Source organism: Manis javanica, chromosome 6 (genome assembly GCF_040802235.1).
Source record: "Manis javanica isolate MJ-LG chromosome 6, MJ_LKY, whole genome shotgun sequence".
Taxonomy (NCBI): domain Eukaryota; kingdom Metazoa; phylum Chordata; class Mammalia; order Pholidota; family Manidae; genus Manis; species Manis javanica.
In genome coordinates this window covers 98,876,037-98,890,988 of record NC_133161.1, presented here as the reverse complement: position 1 = coordinate 98,890,988, position 14,952 = coordinate 98,876,037, and the positions used below count along the sequence as shown (strand labels likewise).

General features: G+C 52.0%; 1 protein-coding gene across 1 annotated transcript in view; it reads left to right on the top strand.

Moving 5' to 3' along the window:
• The window catches only part of TNS3 (tensin 3), a 190,561-nt gene that overhangs the window by 26,829 nt on the left and 148,780 nt on the right, over nt 1-14,952 (top strand). The window contains exon 4 of the mRNA XM_073240005.1: nt 11,885-11,923. Within this exon, the coding sequence (XP_073096106.1) occupies nt 11,885-11,923 (39 nt within the window). The remainder of the gene's footprint in view (nt 1-11,884; nt 11,924-14,952) is intronic.

The window sequence follows — 14,952 nt, the reverse complement described above, 5'->3', positions numbered from 1 at the left end:
ATGTTTGCGCCCCACTGCCTTCTGCTTCCTAGCTGCTCCCTGTGCTGAGGGGAGGCCAACTGGCTTATTCAACAAAGCTTTCCTGAGTTTTCTCTAGGCCAGCCAGCCCTGAGCTGGGTGCCTAGCTGCAGCTTCCTGACCTCAGGTCCATTTTGGCTGGAGGATTCCATTTGTCCACCTATGTTAGAGGTGTGCATGCATTTTAATGCCTGACAACTAATTTTTGTTTGCTGTTTTTTAAAGTAACAGGCATCATTGTTTCAGAATAGTTTTACATTCAGTGCAAAACAGAGGGGAAAGTATGGAGAATTCACACACACACAAATCCCGCCCAAGTGTGGTGCATGCGTCACTGTGGAGGAGCTGGTTTTGATGGACTTTTGTTAACCAAAGCCATGGTGGCCTTAGGGGTCACTCTTGGTACTGTGCATTCTGTGGGCGGGACAAGTGTTTAATGACATGGGTCCACCACCATTGCATCGAACAGTATTTTTGTTGTGCTAAAAATCCTGCGCTTTGCCTAGTCATCCCTTTTCCCCCAAATCCTTGGCGGCCTCTGGTCTTTTTATTGTCTCCACAGTGTCGCCTTTTCCAGACTGTCATAGAGTAGGAATCATACAGTTTCCATTTCCCCTGGGCTTCTTTCACGTAGTTATGTGCATGAGGGTTCCATGTAGTTATGTGCATGAGGGTTCCTCTGTATCTTTTCATGGCCTGAGAGCTCATCTGTTTTTAGTGCAGAATACCATCCCATTGTCTGGATGGGCCTCAGTTTACCATCCCTCACCCACAGAGGGCATCTCAGGGTTGCTTCTGTGTGTTTGTCTTTGCGAGTTGCTGCTGCAGCCAGAAGAGCCATTACACACTTTTAATCTGCTCTTCTCTGGGCACTTCTGTGCCTTTTTCCGTAAGATCCTTTCCTGGTAGGCTGTCCTCAGCAATCTTTTTTTTGACTCATTCCAGTGAGAAAAAAAATCATATGGTTAAACCTTGTCAAGATACGTTCATGGCTGTGGTGCTGTTCCCCGGGCATGTGGGCGGCCCACACGTGCATCCCCACAGCAGAAGTCTGGTGAGGCTGTGCCAGGGAAGGTGCACTGTGCCACTTGAACCCTGGCAGCCTCCTTTGCATGGAAATTCATGTTTTTAAACCCAAAGTAATCTGGGCCCTGAACAGGAGCATCAACTATGGAGTCATGGAGTTTCCTGGGGCCTGAAGGCTGGCTGGCCAGCAGGATGGAGCCTTTAATGACAAGCATGACAGTTTGGTGGCCCTGCTGCCAGTGGTTCTGGCACCTCCATACAAGGCACTGTTCTGGGCACTGTCCCCCTGGGCCCTTATGGGGACCCGGTGGGCACTGGATGGGCTCTGCCATAGTGTTCATTGACTTACTCAGGAGGGAACAGGCTTTTGAAGCTGGTGGTGACACATGGCTGGGCGACAGGACCATGTGGTGGTGCAGTTGGGTGTCACTGTCACTCCTTCGTGACTGACTTGTTCCTTGGTATGGCCCAAGTCTAAGGTGGACTTATGTAGAATTTATTAGCCTGGCCCAAAAACAGTTCAGAAGGGAATGATAGTCTTTGAAATAACACATTTGTCTTAAATAAATCATATGATTTGAAACTCCGAACTGTTTTCTCTAAATTGTCACTTGTCATCTGCATTGTGTGGGGTTGATAGAGCAGCGTCCACACAGCTCATGTGCGCCGGCATACATCTGCTTCCCCATGCCACCCAGGGGCAGTTAGTTCCTGGTGGAGTGGCAGCCGTCGTCCTGGTCAGGAGGCCGGGGGCCTGCTACTTGTCTGGCCATGCGTTGGATTTAGCTGGGGACTTTGGAGGTGCCCAGGAGTCTGCTTCTGAGCTGGGTCTTTCTCAGGCCAGCTGGGCTCTGACCCCAGAAAGGGACTTCCCTGCAACTGATATGTGGGCCCTTTGTGGTTAGGGCAGTCACAGATCCTTGGCTGCTGGTATCATCCTATGAGGGGAGGGGGCCTGAGCCTGGGCCTTTCTCAAGGTACTTAGCATTTTGGTAATGCCGTCAGAGCTGTGGGCACGTATTTCTGTGGCTTCATCAGTGTGGGGGAGATTTGTGTTGGCAGAGACCTGATTTTTGATAAGTCCTGTGACCATGGGCCCTGGGTGCCCCCTCCTTCAGGAGGGGATTTTTCTCTCAAGGCTTTTCTCAGATCTGAAGTCAGTTGCAAGGAAGGTTTAGTTTTACTGGTTTTGTTTTAATTAATGACATAGTGCATCATGTCACCAGGTGACTTCTGAAGAGCTGCAGTTACGTGTCTATTCTGGAAGGTTCTGTAAGAAAAGCCAGTCCTACAGTGTCCCACTCGGCCACTGCATCTGATGGTCCTTCACAGATGCTTTGGTGGGGCCTACATGACAGATTAGCCGATGCCTGGTGTCCCCTGCATTGTGAACGTGGTGGATGGGAGGAATGATAGCAGTGATGGTTTTTAGCAAATTAATTCCAGTTTATCACTGGACCCACTTGTGCACAGGGACCTAACCACCTGCAAGACGACCAGGTGCAGCTCAGTGAGGGGTCTTCCACCAACCTGCAGCACCCGAGCTGGCTGCTCACTGAGGCTGGGAAGGGTAGGTGATGGCGCTTGGGAATGGGAGGCCCCTGGGTTCAAACAGGCATCACTTGCCCCAGTGACAAGGGTTGCAGATAGGTGAGCACTTGTCTGGGCATGGAGGGCACCCTGTGCAGCTCAGGGATGGGTGGGCTGCCCTGGGCTCATGCGTGTGGGCACAGGTTGCTCAACATGTAAACAGAAATGAAAAGCACTTCGTGAATGTATCCTTTCTCTCTGGGGGTTAGTGACCAGATTCATCAGTTCCCAAGACTCTTAATAGGTGATTTCTTATGCGTGCTTGCTCTGCAGGAAAACAAGTGGAAAGTGGCATTTCCATGTGTGGCCTTGAGAAGCAGCCCTCAAACTGTGCAGCCCACACAAAGAGAACAGGTAGATGTGGCTCTGAATTCTGACTCAAGTGATTGCAATTGCCCCACAATTTTAGGCCTTGGGTTGTTTCTCTAAAAAATGGGAATAAGGACACCTCCCGGGAGGGCTAAGAACTGAGAAATCAGCTTGTGTGAGTACTGGCCTGATGGCTTCTGGAGAGTGTCTCTCCATTCATATATTTGAAAAATTGGCATCATTTATCCTAAGAATCCGTTTAGGTATTTGCAGTTGTTAGGAGCCATTCTTTTTGCAGTTGAAGTAATGATTGCAACAGTTAAGCTATTTCATGAAATGTTGACCCATTAACAGCATAAATCAATATGCATTTTATTTCTCAACTGTTTAAGTGACATGAATGTGGGCGTATTTCCTAAGTTGCCTTCCTGGCAATGAGACCTTCCCTTTCAAGCAAACAAATCTCATTTAGTTGGCTTACTTGTGTTTCTCACTTGCCTGGGCTTGGCCTGAGCCTGGTTCCTGTATGGCACACGGCAGGGGAACAGGCTCCTTATTTCCTGAGACCAAAATCACGAGTTCCTCCTCATCAAGGTTGCCTCCAGTATGGCCTGTGGCCCCCACCTGGCTGGTTCTGTTACCCCCACCTGGCTGGGTCCGTGGTCCCCACCTGGTCTGCTCTGTGGCCTCCCCTTGGCTGGCCATCCTTCTTTCTGCTCCCCCAGCATCCTGCATTCTTGTCAGTCCAGGATTCTGACTTTCACTTGAACGGAAACAAACCGAAGCACAGCGCTTCCTTACCTTGCTTACCACTGCTGGCTGAGCTGCTTTCTGCACTAAGTGGCTCTGCTGGCTCACCTCTGGGTGCTTCCTTCCTGGGAGCACATGGTGTCAGCATGTCCCAGCCACTAGAAGGGTGTGCCTCCCAGGCCAGTGTCTGTGCCAGGAGCAGCAGGCAGAGCCCTCACGGCCCCAGGAGACGGTGCTGGTTCATTACTGGGTTGTCTTAGGAGCCACATGGTCCCACCCCAGTCTGATGACATTTCACACACCCACTTGATCAACTGGCATTCCTGTTATCTCTGTTACCAGGAGAGGTGATATGATCCCCAATTCACAGACCCGGAAGACGAGATCAGGGAGGACCTGAGCCGACCAGACCGCTGGGAGAGGGCAGGGGATGCACTCTAACTTAGTACATGTCTCTGATGCAGAGCTCGGAGTTTTTGGATTCTGTCCATCTGTCTAAGGTGCTTGAAGCTATGTGTGTACCACACTGTAAAAAATGCTGTTTAAAATAGAAGCACATATTTACAAAAGTCACAGATTGTAAATGTACAGCCTGATGGGTTTTGATGGTGGACAGATGTTCTTGGTCCCATTATAGGTGGGGAGACAAGAGCACACACATGCTTGCATGGCTGCCTGGCATCTGAGCCCGCCTCTCCATGAGTTCGTGATCCTTCAATTTATGCCATGTGCCAGGACCCAGGAAGGAAGGTGCTCTGGGTATGCAGGTTCTGCAGCTGTTCTTGGTCACCTCCCTGCCCTCTTTTCTCTTCCCTCTTGTTGGGGGTGCTGCAAAGCCCTCCTCTAAAGAGTCGTGGGATACGCCCCTTTGAAGACAACATACTGTATTCCTCAGGGGAGCTTTTGAAATAGCACACAGGGACTTATTGTAGCAGCAACCATCCACCCCTTCTAATTAAATAAAAGGCAAATTATTCACCAACATCAGTACTTTACCTACTGTTAATTCCCAGTCACTTGTGACCCATGTCCAGGCTGATCATGACATAGCTGGTGAGGAATGACTGAATTTGAGACCTAGATTTGTCTCGTGGAAATGGATCTGGGAATTGAGTGTAGTTGATATCTTGGTGCTTGGTGTTTAAAATGATCAGAAAAGTAAACATGATTTTTAAAAGACTTCTTAAAGTTAATATGTATTTTTAAATCTCAGTGCAATTGAACTGGATTTATGAGACTTTCTTCTGGTTCTTCAGCAAGGCACTGGCATCTTCCCAATCTATGGATGCTGTCTTCTTTTCTCTTTTCAAACAGATAAGATGCAGGAATCTGGTAAATGGTCCCCTCCCCATGGGGTCTGTAGGGCCCTATCTGGTCGTGCTTAATTCCTGGGGATCCTGGACTGGACATTGTACCTCTGGGGGCCTCTGCTTCTCCAGCTTGTGCGATGTCAGCTGGTGAGACAGTCTCAGACCGAGGATCGTAAAGCCCCCCCCACGGGCCTGGTGGTGCCAAGAGCCAACTTCTTGCCAGCTTGAGAAAGATGCCTGGGACATTGTCCCAACAATACACACATGAGATTTCTTATCTGGGATAAATATTGGTAACTGATGGCTGCGGAGCAGTAGCCTGTTGGTTTAATCTTGTCATATTCCATGTGAGTGTCGACAGGTGTTTGCCTCAATCCCAGGCACATGTGCCCTGGCCTTGGTGGGCCTCATGCCCCAGTGGGGTCGGGGACTGACCCCCAGGGGGGAACAGAGCCAGGCTGAAAACAGAAAACCGGGGTTTGTCTTTCTTTCTTTTAAAAACACCTGTGCCACTGGTGTGACTATCCCCAGCTGCTTGTTACTTTTAAGGAAAAACGTAAGGAAATGACTCCAGTGATTTTCCTTTTCTTCTTCATGCCCCTTATGGGGCAGGCAGGACAGAGGCCGAGGCATCAGGTTTGTAGGGTGGCGTGCTATTTCATGGGATTAGACAGGCCAGGTTGGGCCCCATGCTCAGTGGGAGAACCGTTTTCTGAGGAATGTGATCCTAATTAGGAATTCCAGGGCCACTCCTGGCACAGGGTACAGAGACCAAAGAGCCAAGGACAGCTCGTCAAGGAAGCAATCTTGAACGTCTGCATTTTGGGCAGCTGTCCCTTTGCACAGACACTGTCCCTGCTCAGAGTTTTGCATTTAGAGTCTGTGCTGGCCTCTGTCCTCTCCTTGCTATGGTGCCCCTGCCCTGGAGGAGCATTTAGCAGCAATCCTGAATGCCAGCCTGTGTCACCCACCCACATGGCAGCCCTCCTGGGCGCTGCCTACTGGGCCCTGCTCCCATGGGACCTTTGGGAGTCTCCTGTGTTGACCTTCGGTCCCCACTGGCCCTGTCAAACCTTAATGGGGGTGCTGTAGACCCACGGTGCCTCCTACCCCCAATTCAGAGGCTGGAGTCCAAACCCCTCTACCTCAGAATGTGATGTGACTGTACGTGGAGATGAGGTCTTTGAAGGGGTTATTTGGGTAAGCTGAGGTCATAGGGTGGCCCTAATCCAGTGTGAGTGACGCCTTATAAGAAGAGGAGATGAGGACCGAGATGCACAGAGGGAAGACCATTTGACGCAGGAGGAGGTGATACCTGCACACCCAGGAGAGGCCTCGGGTACCCGCCCTGTGGCATGGTGACCCAGACGTCCAGGCCCAGGACGGGGAGGAGCCAGTGTCTGTGGTTTGAGGCACCCTGGCCAACTGAGACAGGAAGGATGTAGGCAGTGGTGCCCCTATTGTGAGTGCCAGCACGAGGGGAGAGGGGTTTTCCTCTTCTCATGATTCCGACTCCCATTTATCATCAGTGGTAATAAAAACAAAGTGGACTTTTACCCTTTCTTAATCTTACATAGCAGGCGAGTAAAAACATCTGACTATTTTTTTGATCTGTAACATACAACACAAAAAGTAAAAGCTGTGAGATAATAAAAGATGAAGATCATGAAGACTCTGCACCTCTGGAAAGACCCCGGCCCTCCTCCCACAGAAACACTGCTCCGTGCAGAGATGAAGGAGCCCCCTTCCCACAGCACCGTGAAGTCCCAGTGGCCAGCGGGCAGGTCGCCTCTGTATCTGTCTCTCCAGAGCCTGGTTCAGGGAGTGAGAGGCAGAGAGTGGCCTCTGATTGAGGTCAGGATTTATTGTGGGCACCTGTGTGCATTTATTAATGCATTTTAATAACTTGGCTGGTGCTGCTGAACTGATCCATCTTGCCAGAATCCTGGCATGAATTTTGGCTTATGCCAGATTGATGCCAGACTGGGGGAAATTTATCTGTGAGCAGAACTCCCTGGAAGACAAGTGGGAACAATGGCAGGAGGGAGACCAAGTGGCGAGTCTCCACTGTGGTAGCTGAGTATGTGAAAACATGCCGAGGGCTCCCGGGCCCTGGTTTCCCTGGGCCTCTGTGAAGCTCAGCACTGCTGGAATTCTCGACAACTCAGAGCATGTTGAACTCGTTTGCCTTTACCCTGACACATAGATCCTACAGGGCATCAGTCACACATGCATTTTTAGACAGACTGATGGGAAAACACCATGTTTTTATATGGCACCGTTCAGAGTAAAATTTGATAAGCAGCAAGGACAATAGCCGAGCTCATTGTCTTATGCTGACATAAAGGAGATAATCTCTGCGAGGCAGGTGGAGAGCTGAACTGTAGTTTCTCTCCAGGACTTTAGCCTCCAGGAGTAAACGAGTGCCAGTGGGCTTCCAGAGGCCATCTTGCTCTTCTGGGAGAAAGAACCTCACCTCTGAGCTGAACCAGGCTCAGTCTAGGGGCAGTAGCCACAGTGCCATGGTGTTCCCTGGAAGTGATGCTGCGCAGCTGGGCTTTTGTTATGTGAGTGTGTGCACATGCACACACCCAGCCACACACACATCCCATTCCTGGCCACAGTCCCTTCTGGCTGCAAGGCCCCCTCTGCCCTGCCTCTGTCCTGGTCACCTGTGCACCTTCTGGCTTGGGGCCAGGCTTTAATACCAGCGGTGCAGGTGCCAAGCTGTGAGGTGTGGCTGGATACTGCTTGCTTGTTTCTGGTTGTCCTTGGTAACAGCATTCAGCCCTACATTGAGCCACAAGGCCATAAAATGGTTCTGAAGCAGGCCTCATGGGGCCGCCTGGGGCTGTCTCAGTTATTGTGGGCGGCCTCCCTGCCCTGTCCCCTTCCTGGTGTCTCCTCTCTTGACCCTGCCCCCAGGTTCCTTCTTGTTAGCAGGAGAGGAGTTGGAGTTTGGACTATTCTCCCTGTAAGGATCTCCTTGGACCTCAATGGGACTCAGCACTCACAGCTCTCTAGGTTATGAGGAGGGCCAGTGAGGGGCCTGTGGCCTCAGGCTTGGCCTGCCATGGTTTTAGCAAGCACACTTCATGAGCTATGGGTGCCTGCAAGCACGGTGTGCTGGAGGTGGTGGCCCTGTCCTCTCCACACATGGCCTGCTCAGGCCTCCATAACAGGGGGTATCTTGGTGAGGGAGGCACCCACTCAGGGCCCTGCCAGTTCCCCCTGGCACATTGACCATGCACTCAGGGACTCTTGGGTGCCCAGCTGTGGGGTAACTCTGGGGAAGGTAGCAGTGTGACACACCCCCATCCTCCACAGCAATCCAGAGAGCATGGTGGCTGCCTACTGCGTTTGTAGCAAGACCTTGGTGCCTGCAGAACCTGATGCTACAGAGGCATTGGCTCCTTCATGACAAGGAAGGCCAGGCCAACTGGACTGGGTCCAGCACCATGGCATTTGTTTGTCAGGTGGAAATAGCTAAAGACACAGGGTGGTGGCACTGGAGAGCATGTGTCCAGTGGTGGCACTAGAAATGTGGAGAAGCAGGTGAGCTCGCCTCTGACTCGGCTTGAACTCTGGACTGCCACCCCAGGTGTAGTTACCTGGTGCCTCCATCTTAAGGAGATGCCACCCCGATGGGGAGGAGAGTGGGGCCCCAGCTCAGAGGGGCAGGTGCTCGGCCCTTGGGGAGCCCTAGAGTTGTGCATGCAGCATGTCCAGAGAAGCTGTGCACTCCGTCTCTGGTCAGGTTAAGGAGCTGGAGGGGACCGCTGATGTCCAGGGTGTGCAGCCAGGGGCTGTGCACAGCTGCTCACATCCCTAATGCTAAACAGGATGTTCCCATTAAGAACGTGTGTGTGTGTCCTAGACCCTTGTCTCCTGGCTCTGCCTGACTGTGGTTGGCCGTGTGCCTTTTTCTCATTCTAAGGGAGGAAATGGACATGAAGCCTGGTCTATTTTCATGTAGTTCCCATTCTCGGACTTGGTATGAGCCACATCAAAGGAACATGTGTCCATGGTGCCCACTTGATGATGGGCTTTACTAGATAAGGTGTTTGCAATTCTTGGTGGGAATATTAGTTCTCTCTTTACCAACAGGTGGCTTTCCCCCCAGAACATATCTTTGTCTCCAAGTTGGTGCTTCCTGTGCATTTTCATTGGCAAATTCATTCTAACTTGAGGTCTTCCCTTGGACATTCGCCGACTGCATTTTGTAACAGTGCGTGTAGAAACAGACAGGAGGGGCTCTATTGATCCTCTGGGCCACAGCCTCCTTTCTGGCAGGAATGTCAGTGTGGAAGAGCTGAGAGGTGCTGCTTGTCATTTGTTCTACTGCCCGCCCAGTGCCAGTGCACTGCCAGTGGGCACTACAGTCTGTGTGGGCTGTGCTCGCACACATCTGCTGCCCCGGGACTTGTCTGTGTTGCTTCCTAGAGAGTCACCATGAAGCACAGTGAGTGCCTGGCGGGAGCAGTGCTCAGGGAAGGGGTGTTGAACAGATGACGAGCTAGGCAAGGCGGTTGCAGAGCTCTTTGGTGGTGTTGGTCACAGATGGAGCTGCTGAGTGAGTGGGGGTAGGGGGACACCCTGGGGCCAGGCCATGTGGGTGGTGTCACTACACCCCATGTGGCTGCAGGGGCACTTGGGGCCTCAGGACGTGCCTGCTTCTGGACCCAATAGCTGGTGGCTGCCGCTTTTAAATCTCTGTTTTCTAATACTGCATAGGACTTCTTTCATTCTCTCAGTAGATGTGTACTTCCAGACAGTGGCATTAAAAACTAATGATTAGACTTCATTTTTTCAGGAGAGTTTTAGTTTGCAGAAGAATTGGGCATGTAGAATAGCCAGTTCTCCTGGTCCCCCTCTCATCCCTCACGGGGTCCCCTCTGACCACCACGCAGGGAGGTACGTATATTACCCTTGAGCTGATCCCCCATAGCCCGTAGTTTACATCAGGCACATTCACTCTTGGTGATGGTCTTTCTGTGGGCTTGGACAGCTGTGTCATGTAGCCGCTACCTGAAAAATTCTCTGTGCTCTGCCTGTTCATCCCTCCCCCCAGCGCCTGGCACTCATTACCATCTCCATAGTTTTGCCTTTTCCAGACTGTTCTAGAGTTGGAATTACACAGGAGCTAGGCTTTCACATTGGCTTCTTTCACTTAGCTGTGTGCATTTAAGGTTCCACTGTGTCTACTCACAGCTTGATAGCTCATTTTTTTTAGTGTTGAATAATATCCCATTACGTGGAACACAGATAATGATTTGTCAAAGCAGCTCTGATTCCTTGCATTTTTCTTGCCAGCATGACACACGTTTAGTGAAGCACCGGGACCCACACATGCTGAGTGGACGTGTGCACAGGGATGAAGTTACTGCAGTGCCTGTTAACACGGGGGCTCCTTGGCTGGCTGCCACCACACTATAAGCATCTGTCTGTAGCTCCTTATGTTTCCAAAGCCATTTTTTTTGCCTTATGTTTATTTGTTTGCTTATTCCCTTGTCCATTCATCAAGCTTTAACATATATATGTGGACACACAAAAGAAAAAGGTGAGCTCCAGCTTCCCAGGGAGTCTCGGTGGGGAGTGAAGCCAACCCTGAGCCCAGCAGTTCTGGACAGTGAGAGATGCCACATGTGTGAAGAGGGGGCAGCTAGGTGGGTGGAATGGGGTGCTGTGAGGGAGGGTCCCTGCCCCAGACAAGAATATGAGTCAGAATCCTGGTATGGTAACATATGTCCCAGACAAGCAAATGACCATGTGTCATGTTCCATGAGGAACTTGCTAAGATAAGCAATAGAGTTATAAATAGTCTCCGTGGCGAGAATCCAGGTCACACTGCAGCCCCCTCCAGGCCTCAAGTCACGTCTCTGGGATTTCTCTTCCTTTTGCACGTATTCAGGAGACTCTGAGGATGGGGGTACCAGGGGCCTGGGAGGAGGAGAGGCAGGATGCAGCACAGGGGGAGCTGAGGGCCTCTTGCAGGTGCCCCAACCCTGGCCTTCCAGGTGCGCATGAGGCAAGTCTGACCCCCCCATGCACCTGGCATTCTGCTGGGCAGAGGGGGTGGTGCCGTCCTTGCTGCATAGTCTGAGCATGGAGGCCCTGCCCTGTTCTTCTGAGCACCACCTGCTCGTATAGTAATACGAGCCAGTTCTCAGATGAGGAAACTGAGGCCCAGAGTGATTAAAGGCCCAATGGCTCCTCGAAAGCTGGGGTCTTCATTTCCCTGGGTCCACGGCCCCCTGGGGCCCATAGCCTTGTCTCCATGACTGATTGTAGTATGGCCTCATCACATGGGCGTGTGTGTCTCTTAACGTACCTGTGCGTCTTCAGAGGACGTCGGGGAGTCAAAGGGTTTCCTGCCCGTCCTGGGCACTGAGCTCTGAGCCCAGAACAAGATAACTGCATGATGTTGCCATGTTTAGGCTGTTCCCAGTTCCATGTGTGGCGATAGTTCTGAAAAGGTAGTCTGTTTTGCAGAGAATGCAAACCCAGGGTGTGCTTGGGAGGCCAGGGCCTCTCCACCCCCCAGCCCGGTCCTCCACCTTTTGGGGTTGGGGTGGGGTGGGGCTGTACTAGCTCAGATCCCAGCTGGGGGTCTATTGGTTCTCTGTATACCTGAGCAGTGGGCATTTCTCCCGGGGGCCGGCTCCATGGTTTTCATCAAATTCTCCAAGAGGACCGAAAGAGCCCAGAAGTGAGGAGACACGTGGACTCTATTAAGTCCTGGTCTTGTCTGCCTTAGGTGTGGAATCTGTGTGACTGTGAGTGGTCAGAGGTCCTCTCCTCTCAGCCTGGGTGCCTGGGTGGATCATTTTGCTGAGTCTTGTCCAAAGCCCATCTGCTCACCCTGTTTCTTCTCCCTTCAGGTGGTGATTCCCTGCTGTGCACAAGTCCACCTGGAGCAGGTAAGCCCTTGGGTCACTGCCCGGGTGAGCCCGCTGTTTCTTCCCACTGTGCCTCCTTTGGGTCCAGCTCTCCGATCCACACCCTCTGCATGAGCTTTCACTCACAGAGCTGTCTGCAGGGACCCTGGCTACTTCACTGGCTGTTTGCAGGCTTTCCTTAAATGGAGAGAGCCGTGACTCCTTTATGAGAACTACCTTTCCTCAGTTACCGTCCAGGATTCACTGCCCTGAGTCAGAGTTTGTGTGGCTTTGGAGCGAAGATTGTCCACGTCCGTTTCCTTCATGATGGAAGTCTGCTCCCATGTCCTGTGTCTCAGGGTGGCCCTGTGGGAGCTGATGCGATGGCTATGGAGTAGGAAGCCCGACAGATGCATCTGTCAGATTGAAGGCAAACAGTACTTGTTGTTGAGTAAAATATAAGTTGCCCGTCTGCAGTGAAACGCGAATGTCATGGTGCCTCTGGGTGTTTTCTCTGCTGCCTCTCTCCCCTTTGAAGATGGTGGGTTAAGCCTTGTTCTAATGACTTACTAGTGGCTTGCAAGACACCTGCTGACTCGGTGCACTTCCGGGACTACAGGATACTCAGGACCCTCTTCTGTTGCAAATCGGAGGTGACTCACTGGGTGAATGTGGCCTTTCTCAACCTCACCTGTGAGGACAGGAGCCAAGTGTGCCTGCTGTCTCCTCCAGAGTATCTGTTAGGCGTGTCCTGTAGTTCCCAGGCTGGCCGCGCACCATGCCCTTGGCCCTGGTTTTGCTGTACTGAGAATCCAAAGTTCTGGTGGGGATTTTGCCTGCCTTCCTGCTCCCAGTGTCTCTGCTGGCCGAGAGCCTGGTGGCCTCTAGACCCAGGGCTTGTTTTTCCCGTCTGTGTGTTGGCTGTCCTGTATGTGGCTTCCTCCCTGAAACTTGGAGGGTGCTGAGTGCCTCCAGCCTGCTGAGGAATAAAAGGCAGGTGAGATGTGGGCAGGTCAGCCCGCTTGTCTCCTCCCCATCCTGGGCTGGGCGGTCTGGGGTAAGTCTGACTTTGTCTTGTGGAGCTTGGGTGAAGGCCTTCCACTTAACATGGCATCCCCCTTTCTGGGCAGAAAGTACAGAAGCTGCTTTTTCTCCCCTGGCCCTATGTCAGCTGAGAACCTTCCTGCACTGTGGGTCCAGTGTTTTGGACTGGCGTGGACATACCTCCAGACAACACCAGCATTTCAAGTGTGACCTTGGACTGCCTGGGCCCGTGTGGGTCTGGCCAGGCCACCTGAGCCCCTGTTTCTGTCCCTTTCTTCATTACATTTACAAAGCACTTGCTCTGTGTCAGAACAGTCGCTCAGAGGGTCACCTTCATTCACCTGCCTGAGACGCGGAGAACCTGGGTCTGAGCACAAGGAAGGGACTCCCTGAGGGCACACCCACCCCAAGAGATTGCAGCCTGGGCCCTGGCAGCTTTTCTTGCCCCAGGCTACACACTTTGTGGTGTTAGAGATAAGCTGGTTTGTTGACACTGCTTCTCCGTGTTTGATATGCTGTATTTTAAAATAAAGAATAGCTTATGTAGGAAAAAAACCCTCATATCCTGTCAGTGCAGCTCAAAAATATTACTGGTTACTCATGCCACCATGTTTTGGACCCTGCGTGGTATTTCTGGGCCTGGGTGCCCTTTCATTCTCGGGCATCTGCGAGCTGGGCACCACTGGCCCTTCCCCAAGGTGGCTTTGCTCGTGCATGGGGTCCTGAGGTCAGGTGCCCTGTGGCCAGGCCCATGCAGACAGGGTCCACACGAGCTCTCATGCTCCCCTTCCCTCACACACTGTCCTCTTGCATGGCCAGAGGTCATGCATGGTGACTCACTGGTCTTCCTGTTTGTGAGCAGGTGGCCCGGCCTCCTTGTCCACCTGAGGCTGTGTTTGGCGCTGTCTCCTTCCCGCCCCTCCACAGGTGGCCTGCTGACCCAGCCACTCTGTGTGCTCCTTTGCCTGGGGCCTCTCCTCCACATGGCATTCAGCTACTCTGCAGATGTCAGCTAGTCTTTCTGGGAGGTTCCAGAAGCTTCATCTCCTCTCGTTGCACCTGTGTGAACTGCCAGGCCTGGCTGGATTCCTGGACAGCATCAGCTTGAGTGTGACTGTTTTGAAACACCTTGTCATAATTGACCAGTCCTGGCTGGAGGGGTGATGTTGGTGATGGGCTGTGCCAAAGGACCTGACTCCATCCCATGGCTGGAGATACCCCTGCTCCTGATGGCATTATGCTCTACAAGGGTTTGTCTGCAGTGGGGTGTCTTAGTGACCACCCACTCGGGTGTTTGAGTCACACCAGGGAAGAAACAGTTGTGTGCTTGTTATGCTCAATTCCTTGGCCATTTGCCTGTTTTTCGATGAGTTTTCTGATAGCATGTCCCTTGTCTGTTTATTGCAATGGCTTGAAAAGTGGGGTGTGCCATTCGATTAATAAACGGACTGAATATGGCAGGCAGTGGGGCTGAGAAAGATGTCTGGGAGTCAGCCCTCCCTTTGTAAAGGCTAACTTAGTTGATGGAACATACACATAGTCTTGAGTTTTTTGGAAGCTGCTGTGAAAAAGAAATCATGGTTATTGGCATGTACCTTATCAGCAAGGAGGGAAATAGGGAGTCAGCGGAGAAAGTGTGGGATGTGGGGAGTGTGCCTAGTGTGGGCTGCCGCACAACGCCACTCCCCGTGTGTCGCAGGGAAGTCACACCCAGTGCTGCCGGGCAGCATGTAGGACCTCTGTTTCTTTTGTGGCTGCGGCTGTTGAGGCAGCATTTCAAAGGGCAAGGGATGAAAGTGGCTTTCCTGTCCATGCCAAGCCTGTTCGGCTCCTATGGAACATAGTCTCTGGTGTCATGGAGCAGATACATCACTGTCTCTGGATAACTGATCCGTAGTGATGGGAGAGGGGGCCAGGTTCTTTGCCACAGAGCCACACAGAGGCTGCAGCGATTTCTGTAGATCTACATGTGTGAACATCAACTGTGCATGCCCACACGTACATACAATAGGGGGCAGTGGTGGATG